Source organism: Triturus cristatus, chromosome 11 (assembly GCF_964204655.1).
Source record: "Triturus cristatus chromosome 11, aTriCri1.1, whole genome shotgun sequence".
NCBI lineage: Eukaryota > Metazoa > Chordata > Amphibia > Caudata > Salamandridae > Triturus > Triturus cristatus.
In genome coordinates this window covers 419795327-419820066 of record NC_140594.1, presented here as the reverse complement: position 1 = coordinate 419820066, position 24740 = coordinate 419795327, and the positions used below count along the sequence as shown (strand labels likewise).

General features: G+C 46.4%; 1 protein-coding gene across 1 annotated transcript in view; it reads left to right on the top strand.

Moving 5' to 3' along the window:
• LOC146784359 (all-trans-retinol 13,14-reductase-like) overlaps positions 1-24740 on the top strand; it is a 174866-nt gene that overhangs the window by 93230 nt on the left and 56896 nt on the right. Inside the window, exon 3 of the mRNA XM_085636189.1 lies at positions 6100-6335. Coding sequence (XP_085492315.1) covers positions 6100-6335 — 236 coding nt within the window. The remainder of the gene's footprint in view (positions 1-6099; positions 6336-24740) is intronic.

The window sequence follows — 24740 nt, the reverse complement described above, 5'->3', positions numbered from 1 at the left end:
GGATGGAACTGTCCTTTTGGCACATAGTCTTTGGGGGGCTTGGTGATCTGACCAGAGTGTGATGGTTGCTGCAATGATAGTTTTCAGCCCTTGCATACACAGAGGTAGGGATAACTTGTTACCTCTGCAGATGAAGAAGTATGTCTGTGGAGTCGACTCAGAAAAGGAGGTAGCGTATTGCAGGTACTGTTTATGTGGTCCGGCTATCAGGGAAGGACCCATGTGGCACCACTGACTACTTCAAGACCAAGGAGGGCGGCATCTGTGGATGTTCACATTGCAGTTATTGCTGCTTTTCCCCGAGTTGGGGTAAAAGCATGGGGGCACCATGAGGAGCAGTGGGGCAGAAAAGGCTTCAAAGTGGGGTAGTAAGTTGGACAACAAGGAGCAGTGCAGTACAACATAGAAGGAAAGAACTACCACGTTCCAGTGGGCTCAAGTACAATGAGCAGTGGAGCTGATGGTGGACTCGAGGTACAGTGTGAGCGCCTCTTCTTCCACCCAATTTTGGTCTTTGATTCTGGTAATATGGGCCTGGTTAACTAGTGTATAAATGTAAATGTATGTGTCTTGTAAAGCGCACTGCTGCCCTGAGGCGTCGTGGCGCTGTAGACCGCTGGGGAACCCGTCCTGGTTATCCCTGTGAGATGGTCCCTCCAGGGTATCTCCAAGGTGAAACCAGGCATCCCCGGCGAATGTGGGGGGCCGTTGTGGAGATGAGGCAAGCTAATACCCAGAGTTGCCGAGTGTGATCCCTGGTTAGAGAAGGCACCGAAGCGAGAATTATCGAGTCCGCTGGGCCTGGTCCACGACCCTGCCGCGTCGGGAATTGAACCCTGGTCCCGGGCCGTCCTCTGCTCCGGGTCTGCTGCCTCTAACCAGTGAGCCACACCACTCCACGACGTGGAGGCAAATGATGCATCATGGGAAGGCTGACATTGGAGCTTAATAGATGGTAGAAGAGGATGGGGTACCCAAACCTCCAACAGAATGGGCGGCGCAAAGTAAACATCCTTCAGATGGAAGCTGATGGGCAAGGTGGCAAAGATAGGAAGGCAGATCCGAGAGTTGGTGATTATGGAAGCAGAGGTACATGTGATGACGGGGTCATGGGCCATGGACTGAGTATGTCACGAGTAACCACAAGATGGCCAGCGGGCTGCTTGTTGACATTGGTTTAGGCAATGGAGGAGTTTGAATTGGAGTGATCAACAGGAGATCACCTCTAAGAAGGGAGCTGAATTGTCCAGGAACCAGCAGTGATACCACCCACCATGGAATGATGGGGGCTTCTACGATAGTGCCACCACAGAGGCAGGGCCGGTGGTGGACAGTTGACAAAGGATCCCTGGACCAGCATCAAGGCAGGGTTGAGAGAATAGTGGGCTGCAGGCTGCTGAGAGTGCAGCAGAGGGACAAGAAGTGGCTGTTGGAGGACCACACATGAGATGGGAGAAAAGCTAAATAATAAAGGACACAGTGCTTTAAAGCAGTTGGAATTGTGGGTGGAGGCTTGTGTGAAGCCTTGGAGCTGGATGGGATGTGTGAAAATCTGTGGATCTGGAGGGGTGGAGTAAGGAGAAGAAACCGCAGCAGAAGCAGCATATATTGAGAAAGAGGGGATACAAACTGGGAAGGGAGCTGGGCCAAGATCTGCTTTCTGATAGCTACTGGTTCACTGTATGATTTTCATTGGTTTGTTTTTCGAATTTAAGGCCTACCAGATGACTGTATTCGGGGGCAGAGTAGGAATACAAAGGGCGAAGATTCATGATGAAAATAGGAGTAGCCCACCCTTGAACAGACCATAAGGCACGGGGTCTTTCTGAACTAGGTAAAATTTTCTTGAGACTTTCAAGGAAAGGTAGGTCCCATCCTTAATTCCTTTATATTATTATTTAGTATACTATAGGGATCGTTAGATAAGCCCTGATGAATGCCTGAGACCAAGCTAGGCTATCCAAGGGCAGAAAATGTTGGCACTACAGAGGTACGTAATGGTCATGGTATCCAATAATGTCCTCTGAGTATTAATTTAAGTATTTTTGTATCTACCCAGTGTACCACCTAACAAGGACTCTTTGTGGTTTACTCTGAGGTATTTTTAGCTCAATAAACTGGATCCTAGGTAATTATCCAGAGTAATTAATTTCTAAGAACTCCCTTAAGATAGTCCAACTTGAGGTCGAGTCCGCCCTGGTATTACTACCTTACCAGAGTGGGATGAGGTGGCCTATGATGACACATGCCACATTACGTGTGTGAGACAACCTAATCCAATCTCTGAAAATTACCCAGATCTAGAGCTGTAAAGTAGGACAGGTAGACAGACACCAATGAGTTTCTCATGCACATTCAAAGATTCTATCTGATTGGATGCCACATCAATTTGTGATGTGATATATTTCTGGAGGCAGACACAGGGTCTGCTTAGCCTCTTTCTCTCTCTTTTGTGATAAGGAGTTTCCAAATTCAAGCCCAAATATGTGTGGACAAAGCAATGCCTTGAGATGTTCAATTAGGTTTTGGAGTGGGAAGTAAAAATTAAAGTGGGTTCAAGTTCTACAAAACCTTTATGATTCCTTTTGTTGTAGGGAGAGCAGAGTCTGCAATTAATGTAAGAGACCTGCATTGGAAAGGAGCCTGCAGGAGTTTGGGTTAGCATTGGAACTGGAAAACATGGAAAGGTCAGCAATGGTGGTACATATTTTGTGCATTAAAATTGATTAAATTGCCATGGTTTCACTTACTAGTTGAGATATCCAAGACTGAACTTGATGTCACCAGACATTGTACGAATCAAGAAGTGAGTTGAAGAAACTGCAGTTACTCTTAGGAGATCTGAATTCTTAGTGCAAAGTTGGGGCACCCTCCAATGCATTAAGCAGGCAGATGGTGTTTGCCATGTCGGTGTTAAAAAACAGCAATGTAGGGTTTGAATTTGTCTCCGAATGAGTCCGGACTTGCGGAATTGACTTTTCATTTTGAAGGTGTGTAGTGGAGTGACAGTGATTTCAAAAAGACCTGGTCACCTGGACGGCCAGGATTTTTTCCATCTTGCCTGGGTCTAGGGGTTTTTGCCTGTATTGAAAGACTCTGGTCCACAGAGCACTGGACAGTGGACTTTGTTGAGAGGCAGCACAATATTGCCGCCCTGAGATTTTCCCTGTGGTTCTGGTAGTGAGACATCAAGGGGTAAAGATTAGTAACAAGAAGATGATGATTGTGGTTGACAAGACAGTGGTTGGGGTGATCACCGGAATGGCTGCCTGTGACTGGTGGATGCTGCATTTGCTTAGAGAATTACAGCTTTGCTGCTTACAGTGGTTCAAAGCACGCCATATTCCAGCCCTGGGTAATGGAGTATGTGATGGACTTTCTGGTTCACAGTAGCAAATATTTTGTGGGTTAGCCCAAATGTGGAATTTCAAGGGACACCAGTGCTGGAAGATGGGAGGGTCATGAGCCTTGCTGAAGGCTCTCTTGCCCTGTTCAAGAGAGTATCTTATCAGGCGTCGGAGGGTTTTGTGAAGAGTAGGGCTTTGAGGAGGTGCAGCACACTGTCCACTTTTAGGACAGGAGAAAAGGTGTGGTTATTTTTGTTATGGCATTGATTGAAAAGGTACTGGCCATGGTTTCTGGAAAAATGACAATCCGAGCATTCTGTGAAAACTGTTTTTGGGCATCTAAGCTGTGAGGAGGAGAGTTTTTGGTGCATAAGAGTGTGCAAGGCAGAAGGGTAGGAGTGGGACGGGTGAATTAGTTTCACCCTTGGTGCCATACTACAAGCTTGTGGTGCTAATTTGCTTTTTTGTTGGAAGGAGTAGGACAGCATCATCTGAGGAATTGTAGGAAGGAGGTTTGAGTATGTGACCATCCTGTTGTGATGCGGGTTTGTGAACAGGAAGGTAGGCAGAGCTACGGGTAGTTGTTAATCCTGGATGAGGAGAAGAAGGGGGTTTATTGGCATAGGCAAGGCACAGGTGTGACCAACACTGGTAGAAAGGCGAGAAAGAAGCCTGAAGCCTGAAGCCAGGCACAGTCCCGATGCATGCAGGGAGAATGAGCTGGTGCAGCTACCAGTTCTGGAGCTAATTAAGATGTCCAGAGACACCTTCAGATCTCTATGATCAAGTGGGAAGGAGCTGAGATGTGTTGGACACTGCTGCTGCCCAGAAGGATTTGTGGGGCAAAGAAGCCAGCAGCTTCGGTTATACCAGGCATGCAAAGAGGCAAATAGGAAAGTACTTAGTTTCATTATGGCACGGACCTTAGGCATAATGGGACACAGGGACATCATTTACAAGGGGGCCGGGACTAGATCAACAAAAAAGCATCCATTTATTACTTTTAGAGGCCAGATTGTACATGGTAAAGTCAAGTGTTTGATAATTGGTGGAAAAGAGTGCTAGAGTGAGGTAGAACATCTATTGTGAGGGTCTGTGTGGGGGACAAACAGAGGATAAAGAGCACAAAAAAGAAGAGAGTTCAGTCAAGATTGAAATAAGTGGCAGGTTTGAGCAGGCTGGCAGGAATTCAATGCATGAATATGGAATAAGGAAAGAAGGAGTTCTTGGGGCTGGGAAACTATTAATATAGAAAAACACTTGCACACTTGGTTTGCCGCGTCCTCCCCCATTCCAGAAAAGAGAACCCCTCTGCCTGGAATCTGACAGCTTTCTAGAGTCTAGTCTCTTGTGTTTTACTTTTTTTTTTTTATCCAACCAGCTAGGCTTTGAGACATGCCAGGCCAGACATATCTGATTCTGCCTGCAACCTTCTACTCTTACCCACCTTTGTGAGTTCTCATAATTTCTGTATAGCAAGCTAGGGTGACCAACTAGCATGGGTGCAAATTCAGGATGGTGGGTGTGAAAATTCAGGAAAAAGGGTCAAAATTCAGGACAAAAATTTCGCATAGAGGGTCAAAATTCCGGACAAAAATTTGGGACAAAAGGTACTCTTTACAGACACACCAGAGGAGACCGCGCAATAGTATATGAGTAAGTAAATTGACAATCAACAAGTACAAGTCAAAAAAAGTTTATAATAGGTTGAGACGATCGTGCACTTCGCGGTTTTTCAGTATGCACGCAGCTTTGAGCAGCTGAGCAACTGTGCAGGTCTTTTTGTGGTATTTCGTATGATCAGTAGCTATTAATATATCATTCTTTTCTCTCTATTCTTTAAATTCATATTTTCTTTTCATATTTCCATATTCTGTATTCCCATTAATTTTTATGTTCCCTTTTTTATTTGATCATCCTCTTGTCCTTCCTTTATTGTTAAATCTTTCTTATCTTTCCAGCTTTCTCATTATTTGCATTCTATTGTTCCTGCGTTTTCTCACTCCATTTGAGTCATACTTCTTTTTGATTTACCATTTTAATAGATTATAAATTATCACCGCTTTTGCCTAATTTGGCACTCTGTGGCCCCCTTCCCAGGGCTGCATCATGGTGCTTATTCTTGTTTTGTTTATTAAAGTCTTCTCCTGTCTTGTGCTGACCTGCGAGCCACAGATCAAAGTTGGGAAGGTCCATAATACGCTTTTATCTGACCCCATCACGCCCCCACTTAGCGGGTGCTTCAATTCACCTTTGGCCCATTCTCATTCTAAATGTGATAACCAGCCACCGACAGAATGACAATGGGCGTCCACAGTCTGTGCCAGGTCCAGGAGAGGCTGCTGCAGCCTCTAGAGTTCAAAAGAGAAGTGTGAGCTGGCTGCAATTGTAGCAGTGGAAGAGCACAGCCTGCTGCAGTCCCAAAATTACGGACAAAAGGCATCCGTAAAAGAAATGATGACGGACAGTGGACAAGACAGCAAAATAACTGACAGTCTGTGAAATTTACCGACGGTTGGTCCCCCTGTAGCTAGCCCGCCTCTCATTTTCATGCCTCCAACCCCACCCTATATCGCTTTGCTCCTGGTATCCTATTCCACCTTCTGAGAATAGGTTCCATTGTGTTTTCTGCTTCACATCTCCACCCAGTCTGCAGGGCCTTTCGTATCTGTAGCTTACAGCCACCAGGCCACTGCCCTCTCTAGCTTCACTGTTGAACTATGTGCAATAATCAATCCTGGTTGCATTTCAGGAATCCACTACATCGGACATCTGTCGGAGGGTGATCCCTCAAGGGTGATCATGGACCAGCTTACGGAGGGGCAGTTGCAGTGGGCGCCCATTGAGAATCCCTTTGACGTGGTGATACTCGGGGGCACCGGAAAGCAATATCCACTGTACTATGGCAAGAATGCCTACGCAGAAGGACTCAAAAAACTGTTTCCACAGGAGGCACATGCCATCGACCAATACATGAAGCTTGTTAAGGTAATTCAAAGGTAGCCGTTTGGAGTGGGGCAGTATTCCTTTTACCCTTCTGTCCACTTTAAGCCACCATAGCTGATTGCACTTCTTTCAATAAAGGGACATGGCGAGGGCAGGACTCCTTAAAGCAGCTCACCACTTGGCCATTTCAAATCAGTAGCCCCCACTACATCTCCTGAGCTCACAGTACCTCCATTCCATTGTCTTACATTACATCATCAAAGGTACATTATAAAACTAGATTGAGTGCAAGGGTGTAGGTGTTATAAGTGCAGCAGCAGTGGGGCCCTGATATATGAGGGACCCATTCCACCCCAGGTATGGCTATCTATTACTACCTAATCCTTACTTGCATTAGTGCCTTAGGTACCCCCTGATACAACTCTGGCTAATAGCAAGAGTGGCGCAGTCACAAGTAATCATCAACAAAATAATGCTAAGTCCGCCAGTTGGAGGGCTTTCTAATCATATATATGTATATACAGTTCTTTTCTTTTACACACCCTTAATTAAAACTATTATAGAGACTGATAATCGAGGCAAAGGCTCTTTCCTTCTGTTGACTTGCGAGCAGTGGTAAACATAGGCTTAGGCATTTAATGTCCAACATGCTCCTGGGTTGTGTTGGTTGGTCTGATCTTGGTGCCCCAGAAGTTGTGTTACTGTGAATAAACGGGGTCATGTCTTTGTTCTGGGAGGTTGCTGGTGGGACGTACCCATCTGGGACAGACACACACAGCTACACCCAATCCTAACAGAAAGCCCACCACTCAAAAACAATGGATCACAATCCCAATGCTTGAATTTGGCTGAGAAAGTTGTATGTGCACACACAGAGGGTGACTCTTTGAAGGGGGTGTGGCCAAAGAAGCCTTAAAAAGAAAGGACCACTTATGAAAGGCATGGTCTCTGTAATTAACCATGTGTCATAATACATGTAGTCTAGAATCACTTCTGGTGCTCCTGATTATGGTCCTCCTTTTGGTCCTAGCACTCATGATGGTCATGATCTGATTCTGTTAGTGGTCTTGATGGATCAGTGACTTCTAGTCCTCATCCTAGTATTCCTATTTCTGGTGGCCCTCCTGGGTCTGCTTGGTCCTCCATTATATTTCTGCTTCCTCTGTTCCTGTCCTCCTCCCTCAGGGCCTCCTATTGCTGCTTTTTATGGTCCTTCTCCAGGTCCTCTCTGCCTTCATGGTCCTGACCGCCCTGGTTATCTGGTGCTGCTCTTCTGACTTGTGTTCCTCTGCCCAGTCCTCCTATTGATCCTCCTGGTTCTCTGGTCCTCCACTTTATCCTACATGTCATGCTCACCTGCTTGCATTCCATCGCCCCCTGCAGTGAAGTCCCTCATGCAGCAAAGGACGCCCATTTATTGAATGACCGCTTGGATGCCCTTCATGCAGTCCTGCAAATTGTGAACCTGAGCCGTGCAGTAGTACCTGTGTTCGGTAATATGGGACCTGGGAAGCCGGAGCCACAGCACAGGAGACGTGCTGCTGCATTCAGGCTGTGAGCAATATGTTTACCTTTAAAGATGCTAATGATGTGAACACTTGCAGTGAATCCACTCCGACCCAGCAAAGCAGCAGGGTCTATAAACCACCAGCAGGGTGCCAGCCAGTTTGTGTTAAATGTCACCTTCCCATAATACTTTCTCTAAAATGTATTTTTTTTGTTTTTTATATGGCTTCCAAATATGTATAGTGATTGGAGGCTGTCATAGCGGCCCTTTGAAGGCCTGTCTAAGCTTGTTTTGTTTTGTGGGTGCTTAAAACAGGAAGATGACACTTGGATGAGAAACGTCAGCTAAACTTCCCCAGCTTAGAGCGATTAATGATTCCAAAGATGGCTTGACACCATACTTACACCTATTCAAGTCAATTGCTCTTTGCGCACCCCACACACCGGGTCTACCTCAGGTAGAAAAATACTCTCTAGTTGGCTGCAGAAGGAAGAGGGGTGAGCTGTCAAATGTAATCAACCTCTGATGGCCTACAACAGCAATAAACCCATTTTTACTCAAATGTCCCTGGGTTAACTGTAGTTGAGACCGCAGGGAATTCTGCAGTAACATAAATCTGTGTGGCCACAGGGGAAAAGAGAGCATATTGAGAAGCCTACCATAAAACCAACAGCTCACTGAGGAAATTTCTTGAACACTTTCCTGTATGGTTTCGGACACATGCAGGTACAAAAGCACACAAGGGGCTCTCTTACAGTAGGACTTGGAGATAAGTGGAAACAGCACTGCACAGTGTATATTGCTGTTGATTGGCAGCGGAAGCAGCAATCTGATCTCGACAGAGGTTCCACACACAATGTAGCACCATGTTCTCTAGACAAGCACACGCAGTTGGGCATGGTGGGTCTTTCTGCTGAGATCAGGTCAATCCTCTGGACATGGTGGCAAGTGTGCCTCTGTCTCTTTATGTACAGCAACAACAGGTTTTAAGGCAAACTTTAAGCCTAGCTGCGAATCTCGAACAGGATGGGAACACTGGACTTGTTCACTTGTCTAATCATTTCTACACATAAGCGCGCACAACTTTGCATAATGCACAAAGGTGAACTGAGGAACTGGTGGGAGACCACCAACCTATCTTCTGATGTCAGGGCTGTGGCTGACAAATCAGCTAAATCACTAAGATGCTGAGCTGCACACAAATATTTAGACAGCGCCCATTCAATTTGATGTTTGTTGTCCAGAGTGATGGTAATGAGACATCCCATAATATCTGCAGATCCTGCTGGAACCTCTGGACCCATTGAGGTGTCGGGCATCTCGTAATAACAGTACTATGTTGTAGATTTTCAGTAGACATTCAGGCAGCTAGAGTGTTTTTCTATCAGAGAAAGTGATTTAGAGGAACCTAGAGTTTCTCCAGTAGCTGTTCCAACCCATTCCATTTGTCCTGCTCAATTTAAAGCTGGTCTTTTCCAGAATTTGATAAGTGTCCTGGGATTGCTGCATTGACACGTTATTTTTTGGGAGTAGACATTAGACTCCTTTTCATCGTGTTCTGATTCTTAAAAACACGAAGTCGTTTGATGCCTCAGTTCAAATAAAATGTAGACGTTTAACCTGGAGCGGTTTTGCAATTGCAGTGCAAAGTGGTATCTTTCCGAAGCAAACGGTCTGTTTGCTGTTACTCTGGGACTCCTCTGGAACCCACCGAGGCTTCCAGGTAGTGATGAAGATGAATCACTATTTCCCTTGATGGCTTTAGTCTGCCTTTTTCATGTACTGTACATTTGGTGTGAATCTAACCTGACATGTTAAACAAGCATTTGCAATGCAATAGGTCTCGCATTTACGCGAGTTTGAGCTATTGGCATTGTAAATGACAATGCCTTTTATTTATGTTTTGGTTTTTAAAACCTAAAATAAAAGGTATTGTCATCTACAATGCCAATAGCTTAAACTCGCGTAAATGCGAGACCTATTGCATTGCAAATGCTTGTTTAAAATAAAAGGACATGCTTTGAAACCTGGAAGAGGGTGAGGGGAGGACTCTGTGTCAATGCAAGCCAGATAGCTGCGCTGCAACTCAAATGGTATCTTGGATGCAGGCTTTGGTAACGCTGTAAGACAAGCTATGCCTCTAACTTGCAAAGTTAAATGACTCCTTCCTCCACCGAGACACTGTGCCGTGACCTTTACACTGCCATGGTGAAAGGCTCACACTTCGAGGCATCTGTTACGCGGGCTTGGAGGTACTGCTTCCAAAAAACAAAGATGATGGAATCCAGCAAAGCAGGGGTAAAATCGGGAAACGCCCCCCCCCCCTCCCTCTCTACAAGACAGGGAAACAGAGAGTGAAGCTGTAAGCTCGTACACGTCATAATGCAGCCAGTGAGTTACTTGTAAGGTACTCACAGCTGTGAGGCTCCCAGGCTGCTAGTCTGATTCTGTAGTGAACAGAGTACTAGTGATGCTTTTTTGAAATTGAAAGGACATGCTTTGAAACCTGGAGGAGGGTGAGGGGAGGACTCTAGGTGTGTTACTAAAATAACCTGCGGAGCATAGGCAGTGTGCGGTGCTGCTTACGAAAAACGTAAAATATCAAAAAATTTGATTTTGTGAGCTGCGCCGAAGAAAACAAAGATGCGGCTGAGCAAACATCAGAGCAGACCCTTTAAGGTGAACACCGGGCTTGCCAGAGTGAGAGACAGTCCGTGGTGCAGCAGTTAGAGCTGAGAACTTGAGAGCTGGAGATCCATGTTCAAGCCTCTGCGTCGGCACATCCTGCTGATTATGAACAATCTTTCCCCCTGGTCGTCCTAAATGCACTAATAAAAAAAAAAGATGGCTTCGGGCTGTCCACATGGGCCGTCCGAAAAGTGGAAAAGGAGGTAACCCAAAAGCCCGCTTTTCAATCACGCGCCATCGTTTAACATAAACGATGATGCAAGCCAATAGAAAAGAGGGGCGGGGCTCCAAGTACACTTCTGGAATCGTATTGATTACACAAGGTCGTTGCATGGCGAGGGCAGCGTATGCGCGCTGCTAACGCCAGGCGAGACCTAAAAAACAAAAAAATAAACATCAAGATGATGGAAATGTTTTGTATATTTTAACTATGAAATACGTGACTGCCCCACTCTGACAAAGTCTCCGTTTGAAGCGAAAGTGATTGGTGTACTAATCGGCTGCTGAGAATTGTACAAAAAAGCAGTTCCACCAGCAAATGATTTTTGTTCATGTTTCAGTTTGTGTTTGGGCAGATTGCATCCATGGACTAGCGCTGGGGATTAAATCGAGTGAATGCGAATTGCACTTTATTTTTTCACATCCTTGCAGACTTGCTAAAATACTTCCAAAATATGTTTTGAGAGATCCCAGTAGAAAGCATGCCTGTAACAGACAACTTGGCCCAAACACATTTACATGCAAATTAAATTAGCATTATGTTTCAAGCACATTACTTGTATTTCACTTTGAAGATGGCTACTGCAGACCTTACCCTTCTCAAGTTACGCATGCTTGGCATTTGCAGACGTTCTCTTTATAAGGATAGACCAGCACAAATACTGTTCTGTGAGTGATCTTGGAAGCCATCTTGTTTGTGGTCTTGTAGCAGATGCGCGAGCTGTACAGATCCTTGGAGAACAGACTTAGGCTGTAGGAAAAGATAAGCTATAGTCATGCCAGCGACCCCCTACAATACTTGTCAAATCACCACCTGCCTTATTCTGTAAACATCTTCCTTAAAATGAGTAGCTCTAGGTTTCTGAACAGCAGAAGCGGACATTTCACTAGTCGACTTCTTAATTGTTTATTGTTATTCTCTACATGGACACTTATCTGTTATGCCCACAGTTTTGAGAGTTTAGACAGTTTTGAGAGTTTTGGAGATACCCAGGAGGGACCATCTCACAGGGATAGCCAGGACGGGTTCCCCAGCGGTCTACAGCGCCACGACGCCTCAGGGCAGCAGTGCGCTTTACAAGAACACATACATACATTTACTCCAATCCAGTACTGATGAGTGCCAATTAACATGACACACGTCTCCTACTCTTTAAGTTTCCTAAAGAATGTTGAGTTGACGGACCCCGTGGATACACCTGTGGCTCGCAGTGGTACAGAACCTGATGCACTTAAAAGGCACTTATTGATAGTGTGCAAATCGCTGCCCCCCTCACTGAACTGACTCCCAAGGAGATAAACAACTGCAGTTAGTGTGGTTTAACCAATGGCGCAGCTTTTTATTCACATAGTCACATAGCATCAGTGAGGAATGATAGCCATAGTTAAGCAGACATTATTGTGATGAGAATTCACAACTTGAGATAAGCCAAATACATTATTGTAATGAGAATCCAGGACGTAAGATCAGCAAAACAGATCAAAGATTGTGCAAGCAATTAAAACATTTGTCTCCCTCATTACAGCTCCACACTTCAGAATGCACTTGTATTCCCATAACAATGTCTTCGACTGATCTTACAACATGCAATATCAGCAAAACAGCTCGAAGAGTGTGCAAGCAATAAAAACAGTTGTCTCCACCCCTTACAGCAGAACACGTTCGAATGCAAAAAATGCCAGCAGGCTCCTTTTTAATCTCCATCGCCCGCACCCTCAAACGAGAGCATCCAGGGCATAACTTAATGGCAATTTCCCCTCCATCACACGGAGGGATGGGTAATACCAACAGTATTGCATACATCAGGGCACTGCATAGGGCTCAGTCCCTGCCGGAGTACCAGGCAAATTCCCACAGAATGTTTAACTCCAGGCATCCCAGGATAGGGCAGAAAGGTCCAGGACCACCAGCACAATTCAGCACCCCTCCAATGGGTAAGTTCAGTTAATCAGTCCAAACTTTGGATACCTCCCTTCTTCTGCTGCAAGAAATTCCGCCACAGGGCGAAGATGTCACTGGCGATCTCGGCCTCCCCCAGCCACCGCCGGAGGGCCTGCGTAACCGTCCCTAAGATTGTGCGACTGCCGGTGCCTGGCTTCTGACCCATATATTCTCCATCCCCTGGACCCCCTTCTGTGGCTGCCCCATGGTATATCTCAACCTCATTTGGTACATGCCCACCGGCTGACCACCAGCATCTTAGAACCTAGGCCATACCACAACTTTACTGTTTAGCACAGACCACCCTAGATGCATGGATCGACCCAATGCATCCTCACCCATCTCCGTTTCCTCCCAAGCAGGAGGCTGATGTGCCCGCACCCAAAAACCACCATCCAGGGATGGATGTAATCTCCCGTGCCCCTTTGGCATCTCCCTACCTCAGCTAGGACTCGCTATCCGAAGGATAGATCCTGCCACTCGCGAATTGCTCTCCCTTACTGAACCTGTCTGTACATTCCTTGACCGCCGTACATAAGATTCGCTACTGGTTCCCAGAAGGTAATTTGCGGATCTTCAAACCCTCAAAGAAGCGCAAAATGAGGGAAACTATTCTACACAGTATCTCGGTGCCACTATATTGAGTCCATTTCCCTCAAGTGGATGATTGTGGGCTAGTATGGGCAAAGAGGGTGATGTAAAACCTCCGCCTCCATTTCTAGAAGGCAGCGGCTCTAGGTAAAGATTATCGATTTCTCCTTGCAGATGAGTCCCAATTAACAAGAAACGGGTGTCGAAGAATTTTCAGCATTTGCTGTGTAATTTTCTGTGTGTCAAACACTTGATTGACCGTCAGTAGAAACATTTTGGAGGGCTGCATCTACCAGAATGCAGTGGAAGGACTAATGTTCTCCTCTGCTCCTGTTTAAATAACATCTTTGTTGAGTAAAAATCAATGTAAGGAAAAAATCTACGTAAAGTGAAAAATAAAAGTTGGAACCGTATAAAATCCCAAGCGATCTTCAAACCCACATTCCATGTAACTGTCTCTTGGCGGATGTGTTGAATTTTATTGTCAAAAACTTCAGTTTTCAGCTTCATTGGACAAGACACGCCTATAGTTTTAAGAAACGCAATATAGACGCTTTTACTTTGTGGTTGGAAGTTTGCATTAAAAGCAGAAGAATAAATGCTGGTTTGCACTGAGTTGGGGGAGAGTTTGATAGCTAGCGTGGCTTCTACCGCCTTCCACAACCCTCTTCAGGATGGGGTCAACTGGATCATCCAGTGTCCCTGGTTTAATCTCACGTTGGCAAGGGGACTTGGATGGCTTTCATGACCCTCATAAACAGAGCTGGTAAAAGGGATGGGTCAGAGAGGACTCTATGCCAAAGGCGCAACACTTTTCGGTCTGTTGTGCACCTGCAACCACCGTAAGGAATCGACAGAATTTTAACAACTTTATTTTTCAAGTTTTCAGCAAAGAAAACAAACATATTACATAAATAAAAAGTAAATATGTTCTAACCAGGAGCGAGCAGTACATAGCAGAAGAAATCATTAAAAACCAGTAGTACACGAATGGGCATGTGAGACGAGCCCAGGGCAAGCCGTTTCGCAAGAAAAAAGAGCAGAGAGCCCATACAAGACAATCTCCATCAATGACCACACACACCCATGCTGTCTTGATTAATAATGAGGCAGCTTTCATGACCGTAGCACTCGGTGGTGCTGGATGCTGTATTTGATGGGTTTTCTCTTTCCCTGGAGGACTTCTGGCAAAAGAGGAAGAAGTGTCCATTGCCCTACATCAAGTTTTTGGCCAAGCCCAAGCAAAATCTGGCAGGCCTATTAATAGGTTGGGGACGAGGGGAGCAGCACAGACCACTGACACTAGGTTTGTGTGAAAAAGGCCACCTCATTGAAACAGATCCACATCACAAAACAACCTTGGCCTTTGCCTTACAAAACTACAGCCTCAATATACAAAGTTAATCACCTACGTTAAGCTACCCTCACCCCTAAAATGTCTCCCCCACCACAACTTAATTCAGAAATATCATACATGCTCCAGAGCTGGTCAACTGCAACTGAGACCTTTAAACTCCCATCCTTCTTTACTACATCTATTGACCTCTTAAACTTCCTACAAGACCTTAAACTTACTGGCTCGTCCTAGCATGAACTTGAATACCCATTCTCTTTCAGCCTGAATTGCCGCTGACAACAACAATACAGTTCGTTAAACCATGGCAACTTCTCTGCCAACCACCTAACCACTTGCTTCAAGCGCCAACCCTAACAACATAACCCCTTTTGCACACCTGTATGCAACAAAACTTGCACAATGAGGATGATGGACGAGAAAAGGGGGACCCTCCACCCGAAAAAATGTAAGTATAGGGCCAGGAGGGTGGGACAAAAATATTATTTACCAGGTACCAGCCACCATGTCACCAAGATAAAATGGTGGTGCCTGGCACCATGAAATGGCAGCATATATACCCTTGGGCTACATTAGTAGCCTAAAAAATGCCCAAACCCTGAGCAGTCATCCGACTGCTCCCCTTCCCCAAAATACCCGGGGGGCAGACCTCTCTGTGGTCGGCTACCCCCAAATCCCCTTTTGACTTCCACTGTCTTCAAAAGGCCTATTTTAGCTGTCATCAGACATGCTTCAAAGATAGGATGTGAAAAAGCATGCATAGTAGAATACTGCGTAACGGATACCGTGTTCACCTATGCAAAAAATGTGGAGCAGCAAACTGAGCATTTCGAATAGCCTTTGAGTTGTAATGGACCGTGGCACTGTAGTTCCCATATTACTACGTGTAACTTGGCACATCATGTCTCCAGAACTGCTCTGTTCATTTATGTGCACTTGTACTCTGCTAATCAAGTGCAGCAGGTACAGTGAAATGAACCAAGACTGCAAGCTCCAGAATTCTCTGGATTCACATGTGAGAAGTAGAGTGTACCTACGAGGTTATGAGAAACATTTTAATGCACAGTTTTCTGAACGAATTTCTCTCCTGGCCTCTGATTCACAAGTTAGTAAGCATGTGTTATTAATAGTAGTTCAGAAGTAAATCTCTCATCGAGTAAGACACAGCTCAGAATCACTCTTCAGACCTAAATGCTTCACAGCCTGAACATGTTGGGGGCAGGTTCCAAGAGCAGAAGACCACAAAGTAGTGTCCCAGAGGCTAAGCTACTTTTTATAAGCATAATCGCTGTTTCTGATGCATAGAAATATCAGAAGTTTAAATTAATCCTCCCCTGAACTGCCTCTAAAGTGCAAGGAATGTGTTTTGACAGCTCAGAATCCTCTCCATGTAAACTGAAGTTTGCGGTATCGTCACCATACATACAATATGTGAAGTTTAACTCGCATACATTTTAACTGCACCTTTTATGGTCACCTCAATGGAAATATTGTCACTTGATAGGTCAAAGTAATTGTACTTCATGCATCTATGCTATGGATTTCTGGCACACTTTGTAAACTCTCTTGTATCAAGTGATCCACTAGGAGCTGGTCTACATTTACCTGTGAGGAACTTTATTAGTTTGCTCTCACCCTTCCGATGTTTCCTCACTCACTTGCTCTGATGTGTGAGAAGTTGGCCTGATATATCATGTCACTAATTCTAGTGTACACCTTGTATCAGTCCAAACAACCCTTATGGTAATTGGTTGTAAAGTTAACCTTATAGACCAGCTATCCTAGTGGTAGCATGGACAAGAGCAGTCTTAGGCTAAACTCTGAATGGCATGTGAAGCCAGCTGTTATACCATATGTAATCCCTTGAATACCAAATGAAAGGACACCACAACAGATATATATAAAAATAGAATGTATTTATTCTAGTCAAACCCTCAGCACTCTTAATGAGATTCGAGGTAAGTACAACACAGTCTTATTTAAGCATACATTAAGTCACACAGGTAAGTAATACAGTTAGGCCCTAGGGGCCACGCAAACCATATACTAAGTAAGTGGTATAAGGACCACTGTCACGAACACAGGATAGGCCTAGGCCTAGGGAATCGCTGGGGCTACACTAAACTACCAACAGTTAGGAAGTGGGAGGCCCACGGGATTCAGATGCAGAGTGGAAACACTCACGCGTAATGCGTAAAAGTCAATAGAATTACTAGCAGTTAGAAATAAGCAGTTTTAGGACACTTCTGGTATAGCTAGAAAGTCGAGACTCGGAAACTAGACCCTAGGATAGTCAATACCCTTGTGAGCACCGAAGTACCCAAGTTACCTAGCCCATGGGCTGCGGGTGCATAGGTGTGAACTTGCGTCGGGTTTCGTCGTGGACTTCTATGGATGCCTGAAGGAAAGTTGCTGACAGGCAGTCAGTGAAGAGTGTCCGGTGGATCCCAAGGTGGGGATCAAGAAGGAAGGAACCTGCAAGCAGAAGGGACAGAGTCTAGGTCACCAGCCAGGAGCCGGGAAGGAACCAGGAAGGAACCAGGCGATGTCGTGAAGATGCAGGTGAAGAGGTGAAGCTTGTCACAGCAGCCACGGGTACCAGGAGACGTCGAGGACGACCAGGACCAGGAGGTGAGCTGTCCCAAGAAGGCTCTTGCTGTCGGCGGCGTCGAAGTCGAGTCAGGACCCAACAAGCCTTGGCAAGCGGAACCCACGCAGGATGGAGGACTTGCTTCTGGTGCAGACCAGGAAGGTCTGGGGTGCTTCTCTTTCACAGAGGAGCGGGTGCCAGTCTGGAGGAGCCAGACCAGCAAGATGAAAGTAAAGGTTCGTCGTCACAGAGGCTACTAGCCAACGGGCCAACAACCGGACAACACATCGAGCAACACAGGTGCAGAAGGGCCCCACGCAGAACACGGGAAGTGTGGGGAGCTGGTCTTCTTTGCAGATGGTGCTGGGGAGTGGGGCTTCTCAATTCCCCAAGCACAGCCTCGAGGGAGCCTCGGAGTCGCGCTAGTCAGTTACTAGCCACTTTTCTAAAGTCGCCGGTCCCACGTCCCTCGTCGCCTCCACGGGTCTCAGCTTCGCTGGAGATGTGGATCTGGTTCAGAGGTGTCTGGAAGTCTCGGCGCTGGTCAGTCTCTGCAGTCGTCCCTCGTAGGATCAGTCGCAAAGCAAGCAGCGGTCGCTGGATGGTGCCTGGTTGCCCAGGGTGGTCACTCCTTGGCCACAAGGGAGATTTCTTCAGTCTTCTTCCTGAGGTCGAATGTCGAAGGTCCAGAGTTTCTGTTCAAGTTGCAGATTCAGGTTAATCTAATTTAGCAGGGCTCAACTAGCTACTAATATACTGGGCTAGTGGGCTGGGCTACCTGCAAGGTCCCTCCTATGGGTGGGACCAGGAAGGGGAGTGGCTACACCCCCTTTCCTTTGTCCAGTTTCGCGCCAGAGCTGGGGCTGGAGTGCCCCAGCACCGGTTTGAACTGGACTATGCATGGGACACCTTGTGTGCCCCAGGCAGTGTCTCGTTTCATTCAACCCTCCCTGCCCCAATACACTAAATCCTGTCTAGGGTGGTGCTCTCACCTCCCAAGGCAGGAAACCTATTGTCCAAGCCTCCCTCGCTGGAAGGACTCCCAGCAGCAGGAGGTCAGACTTGTGTCTGTGGCAGCAGCATCCATTTTGTGATGCTGGGGCTCTGGTTAACTTTAACCGGGTAAGTAGGTTTCAACATGTCTTCTCCCTCTAGAAGGGGGGAATGATATCCTCATTGCCATAAATGGTATGGGGGTATTATTCTAAAGTGTTAGACACCTTACACGACATGTTTCGATAAAGCCAAACCATAGTTACCATAACCGTTTAAGATTATAAGGTACTTTAAGAGTATATGGTACGCTATATCATAGAACAGCTATAAGGACATGGTTCCGACAGCTGCAGACAGGCTCAGCTCATGCTAGAGCACCATCTCACATGTTACCAAGCACTCTGCCTCCAGGATTGTTAAGGCCTGCTATAGGAGTGGCTGATAGGTACACATGTGTCTATATATAAGGTAGGTATAGGAATACTACACCTAATCAAGGGGTGATTACACGACCTTGCCCCCGCTGAGTGATCAGCTCATTGTGTCATAATGGAAGGCCAAGCCAGGGGTGGCATAATACATGCTGCAGCCCCTGGTAGGCCTAGGGTACACCTATGCCCTGGGCACCTAAGGTACACTGTACAGGGGCCAATAAGGTGATCCTATCCAATTGGGTTATGCACCTAAAGTACATAGTATAGAGAGAGAACAGCTGGGCTGTGGGTCTGATTAGCAGGCCTTCAGCCACATCGAAGTCGAAAACCAGTGGAGCAAAAGCAAAAAGTGGGGGTGAACATAGAAAGCAGACCCTATTCTCCTACATGATGCACATGAGAAGTACCCTGACTAGGAGCTGCATACGCGCCTGTTAAAATCATGGCAAAATGGTGCTGATGTATCAATCAATCAGGGAATTTTAAGCGCCCTACTCACCTGCGAGGGTCTCAAGGCGCTGGGAGGGGGGGGGTGGGCAGCTCTGGTCAGTCGAAGAGCCAGGTCTTGAGGGTCTTCCTGAAGATGTGCAGTGTGGGGGCACATCTGATGTCGATCAGCAGCTTGTTCCAGGTCTTGGCCGTGATGTAGGAGAAGGTTCTTCTACCAGTTCTTGCTCTGCGGATGCGCAGGGGTTTGACTAGGGCAAGGTCATTGGATCGGAGGTTCCTCTTGGGTACGTGGAAGGACATTCTATCGTTGAGGTATTGGGGTCCGATGTTGTGGAGGCATTTCTAGGCGTGGGTGAGTATCTTGAAGGTTACTCTCTTCTCAACTGGGACCCAGTGGAGGTTACGCAGGTGTTGGTTGATGTGTTCATGTCGAGGAATGATGAGAAAGAGTCTGGCTGCGGTGTTCTGGATGTATAGCCCCATCTTGAAGTTTGGTGAGCTTCTCGCACTCCGTAGAGCTGCCAAGGTGCAAAAGGTGTTCTAAAAATGATCTTGCCTTTAAAATTCTCTTCTAGATACTCAATGCAAAAATTATAAAACCGACAAGAAAGGCCAAGAAGCTTTAGTTCGACACAAGAAAACTGGAGACAAGTAACCAGGGCATTTTTACTATTGCTGATGAAAGATCACACACCCCTTGCCCTTGTTTCACAGATCACTCCCCTAGAATTGTGCAGTGCTCTTTTCTTAATTTTTGAAATCAAAGTGCTGCAGATCTGGCATGAAACCAATCCACGTGCCTTGACAGATAACCTTTTTACAGCTTGTCAGCAACAGAGCACTTCCAATCACTTGGGTACAGTGAAGTTTAGCAATTTTAAGACCTTGATATCAGTCCTTAATCTGATTCCCTCTTAGACCATTGTCCAGTTCTTATTCTGCAGAGTTTCACTTTATTACTAACTTAGGATTGTTAACGGGGGTCAATGTGTATCTTTGCATCAGTCATGTTCCAAAAGTCTTTAAGACGCTGGTGGTTACAATAAAAAAATACTACTTTGGTATATATATATATACACACAAGACTCAAGCTATGCTGTAATTGGCGGAAGATGATTTGCTAGTGATGGACCAAATGAGGGGTCTCTTTGGTGCCTGGGCTTGGGAGACAGCCTTACGTCGTGTGACATCTGAACCCTCATCCATTCGAGGTCTATTTGAGACCAGGAGGCAAAGCTGTGTCGCAGAGCACAAGAAAAAGTTGCAGCCTTCGAATATGTCCCGTTCCAGTTCATGGGCCCAGACTCTGTACTGGTCTCGGCGCTGTTCCCACGGTCATTCCACTTCCCACTCGTAGTCTACCTGTAAGTCCAAGCACAAGCATGAAATAGCCAAGCAGGTCTCAAGCCTATCCTGCCACTCCAGCTCCTCAAGGGCATCAAGATGCAACATGATTCCCCAGCTGATCCTGTTGCGTCCCAAGTTTTCCTGGCCGTTGTCTACTCTACAGCAGGTTGAGATCTTCAGAGAGGCCAGGCTGCAGATATTCTTTGTACTTCTGGCATGCCTTTGTGGCCCAAGGACCGGCAGGGGCCTCCAGGTGAGTTACAGTTGTGGCTCCTTCCTCGGGGCCATCGCTATCTCTCCGATATGCTACTGTGCTCGTACCGACTCCAACACAGAATTTCACACCAGCCCCACAACCAATGGCAGTCCCACCACTCCAAAACAAGTGCCAACGCTGCGGCGCCAGAAGATGATATATTGCTGATGCCTAATGACCAAAGTCAGCCCGAGCTTGACCAATGTCGCACTACGAAATCACAAAATTGCAACCAGTCATCATGCAGTGACTCTAATCCTGTGCCTCTACCGAATCACAGCTGTCAGAGGCTGCATTATCTTTTTGGTTCTGACTCAGATCCTGTACAAGAGTGAGGTGCATTTCAGCATGTTGATGATAATGATGGTGCAGGGGATGGCATGCTTATTTTGATGATCCTTATACCGTGATTACAAAATGCCAGTTCGCTTGACACTTCACCCCAGACAGAGCTTGACTTAAAACATGGGCTACAAGTAGAGAAGAGTCCCTAATCTGCAGTGGTGGTTTGAAGGGCAGCTGAGGTGCTAGAGCTACAGCTGTCCTCCATTGAGGCAAAAACAAATGTTTTTACAGAAATCATACAGCCTGGGCCACTAGCATCTGAGCCCTTGCTTCCTATCAGTGATGCTCTTACATATGTGCTGATAACTTCCTGACCGAAACCATGTTCTTTCCTGCCTGTGAGCAGGCAAGTAGCCAGACTGTATATACTGATACCTGGTGACCTAGTTTTTTTTCAACCAAGCATCCCACTTCTGAAAGCCTTATTGTGCAGGCCTCGGCAAGTAAAGTGAATCATATACATTCATTTCCCACCACTCCTCCTGATATGCGTCAGTCCACTTAGATTACCTTTGGCAAGCGCATGTTTTCTTTAGCCTGTCTGGTGTGCCGTCTCTTAATGCAGTCTGTGCCTGTTAAACCTATGTCCTTTGGACAGGGCCAGAAAGCCCTTCCTGCCAGTCCAGGACGGTCTGAGGGCATCTTTGACCCAGGCAATACAAGATGGGCAAGACTTATCCAAGCATGCACAGAAACCTATTTGGCCACCACAGATTGCCTTGTCAAGGTCGTTGGTTCCAGTGTTGTCCTTCTTCAGCATGACTGAATGGACATGCCCTTTCATGGGTCCTGCCTCTATGGTGAAAAGGCAGACTCCACTCTGGGGCATTTTAAAGGCCATATGAGCCACAGCTTGCTCTTTGGGACTATTGGCTCCAGCAAAACAATTTCCTCGCCACTTTTGTAAATACAGATGCTACTCCTGGTTGGTGGTATGTAGACAAAGATAGCCTTCACAACCAATGATAAAGTGGTCAACCTCGCTTTATTTTACGCTCAGTTGCTCATGTCCACTCAGTGGGAGGCAGGAGCCAACATTTCCTCCAAGGTTGGCAATCCATCACATCTTGCAGATGGGTCTTGCAAAATAATAAAAATGCCTAAGCCCTGCCCTTTATTACCTCTCCACCCAATATCCCTCCTTTACCAGAACAGACTTCAGAGGAGCTCCTGTCCACCCTCCTACAAGAGTTGTGCCAGTTGCTTTCCAAAAGTGCAATTGAGAAGGTTCCAGACTAAGAGAATGGTGAGGGTTGCTACTCTCAATATTTCCTCTTGCCATCAAAATATGCGGGAATCAGGCTTATCATGACTGTTCTCTAAATTCCTACCTAAGGAAGGACAGATTTAACATAATTTCTGTTTTGGACCCAGGCAATGGGATGGTGCCCCTGGACTTGCAGAATGATTATTTTCCTATACACCTCATGCAGTTCCACAGACGTTAGCCATGGTTCAAGGTGGGCCAGAATCATTTTCATTTATCCTGCTCCAATTCAGCATCACAAGCACCCCTCAGGTGTTAACAAAAGTGATTTTTGTGGTTACTGCCCATCTTAAGAAGCTAGGAATCTCTGTGCCTCGATGACCGCAGTCATTTGTCAACCCCCCCCCAGAATGACTGCAGAATTCCTGACATCATTGGAGTTCATCAAAGATGAGCTGAAGTCACATCTGATTCTCTCTTAGAGGCGTCCATTAATTCAGGCGATCCTGGACATAGAAGAAAAGCCATGAGCTCCACCAAAGTGAGTCCAGGACATTCGGGCCTTGCTCCCAATGTTTGACGCTCGTACCTGGATCCAGGTGAGAGAGGTTCTGATGCTTCTTGGCCTGTTAGCTTTGTGCATCCTCTTTGTCAGCCACCAGATGGCACATGCTGGCCTGCGATTGAAGTTGAAGTCCCAGTGGGCGCAGCACCAAGGCATCCTTTGCAAAACTGTTCAAATCTCAGAGGAGGCAGCTCAAGGTCAGCAGCAGTGGTTGGCGACTGCAGTTTGTTCTGCAGCAGGCCACTCTCCCTTCCCTATCAGTAGCTGACAGTGGTGACGGACGCATCACTGCTTGGTTGGTGGGGTCACCTGAGGTAGGTGGAGGTCAGAGGTATTTAGTGGAGGGCTGCTCCACATCACTTTTTGGAATATTCCTGGTTGCCAATCACCTGAAGGGGTGCCTGAATGATACGCCAGACAAACTAAGTAGACATCGCCTATCAGATCACCAGTAGGAAAATCCCTGACTAGATCTTTTAGCCACCCTTGAGAATATGCAGAGTCACCAATTGTGTGCATTTTGGGTTTCCGCAAGTGCACTTGTTATGAGAAACATTCCGACTGGAATGGAATAAGCGGATCCTGTAATCCTTCCTGCCAGTTCCTATTCTGGCTCTAGTTCTGAAGAAGATCAGGAACGACCAGGCCAACATATCCTGACGGCATGGATTGGGCCAGAAGAGTATGGTACCTGGAACTTCTAACCATGAGCGTATATCCTCCGATCAGGCAGCCACTTCTGGAGGACCTCCTGTCTCAGCAACAAGGCAGGATCCTCCACTTGAATCTATGCAATTTACACCTCCAGGCATGGAGATTGAGCAGCGGTAATTCACCGTTTGATTTTCCACCTGAAGTGGTGGATGACATCCTCACCGCTAGATATCACTCCACAAAATCCATTTATGCCAGCCTCTGGGATACATTTGTGACCTGGTGCGGTGCCCAGCACAGAGATTCCTTCCAGGTGAAGCTGTTGGAGGTCCTTTTGTTTTGCTTTTAGCTCAGCAAGACCTTGCAGTGGGCGCTATACAAGGTTATTTGTTGCCCCATTCTGCCTTGCTGCATTTGCCGGACCAACTCTTCTTGTGAAAATCACCTGTTGTAATGAGGTTCATTAAAAGTTTGACACATGTTTTTCCCGTGCCTTTTTTGATGCCACTATGGGACTTTACCTTGGCCTTAACTTTCTCATGTGGTCGAGCCGATGATGCATAGCTACTCCCTGTGTCTCCTGACCATGAAGACTGTCTTCCTCATTGCAAATGTTTGCTTTTCACATGAATTAACTACCAGAACTTTCAGTGTAACAACCACTCACCTTTGTCCTGAACACATTGTTACAGAGGTCTGACCTAAAGTCATGACTCCCTTCCAGGTTGGGCATTTCATCACACTCTGGCAGCATTCTTTGCTCCCCCTCACTCCTCTAAAGAGGAGAGACTCCATCAGAAAGATGGCAAAAGGCCTCTAAGTTATACATAGATCATTCTAAGGATCCTCGAGTGATAAATCCATTTTTTGTGGTGTTCCCTGAAGCAAAGAAGGGGCAGGCTGAGCAGAGGAGGACCTTGTCAAGGTGGATAGTGCTCCACATTAAAATCTGCAACGCACTGAGTAAAAGTAGCCCCGGAAGGTCTGAGAACCCATTCTACTGGGGCTAAGGCTTCTACCACTGTGATGCAGTGAGGAGTGCACATCCTTGATATCTGCCAGGCTGCGACGTGGGTTCCAGCGTAAACATATACAAAGCACTGCTGCCTTGACAGCCAGTTTCAAGGGGAAGGGCACTTTACCTGCTCGGTTCTTCAAGACATTTTGATTAGAGCCACTCTACAGACCCTCCTCCTTGAGGGTGAAGGGTTCTGCTTTCGTAGCTATTCTAAGATGAATAATCTGCAGTTAGATGTGTCCATCAAAAAATACATAAGTTCCTTACCTTGGGTACCGCTGTTT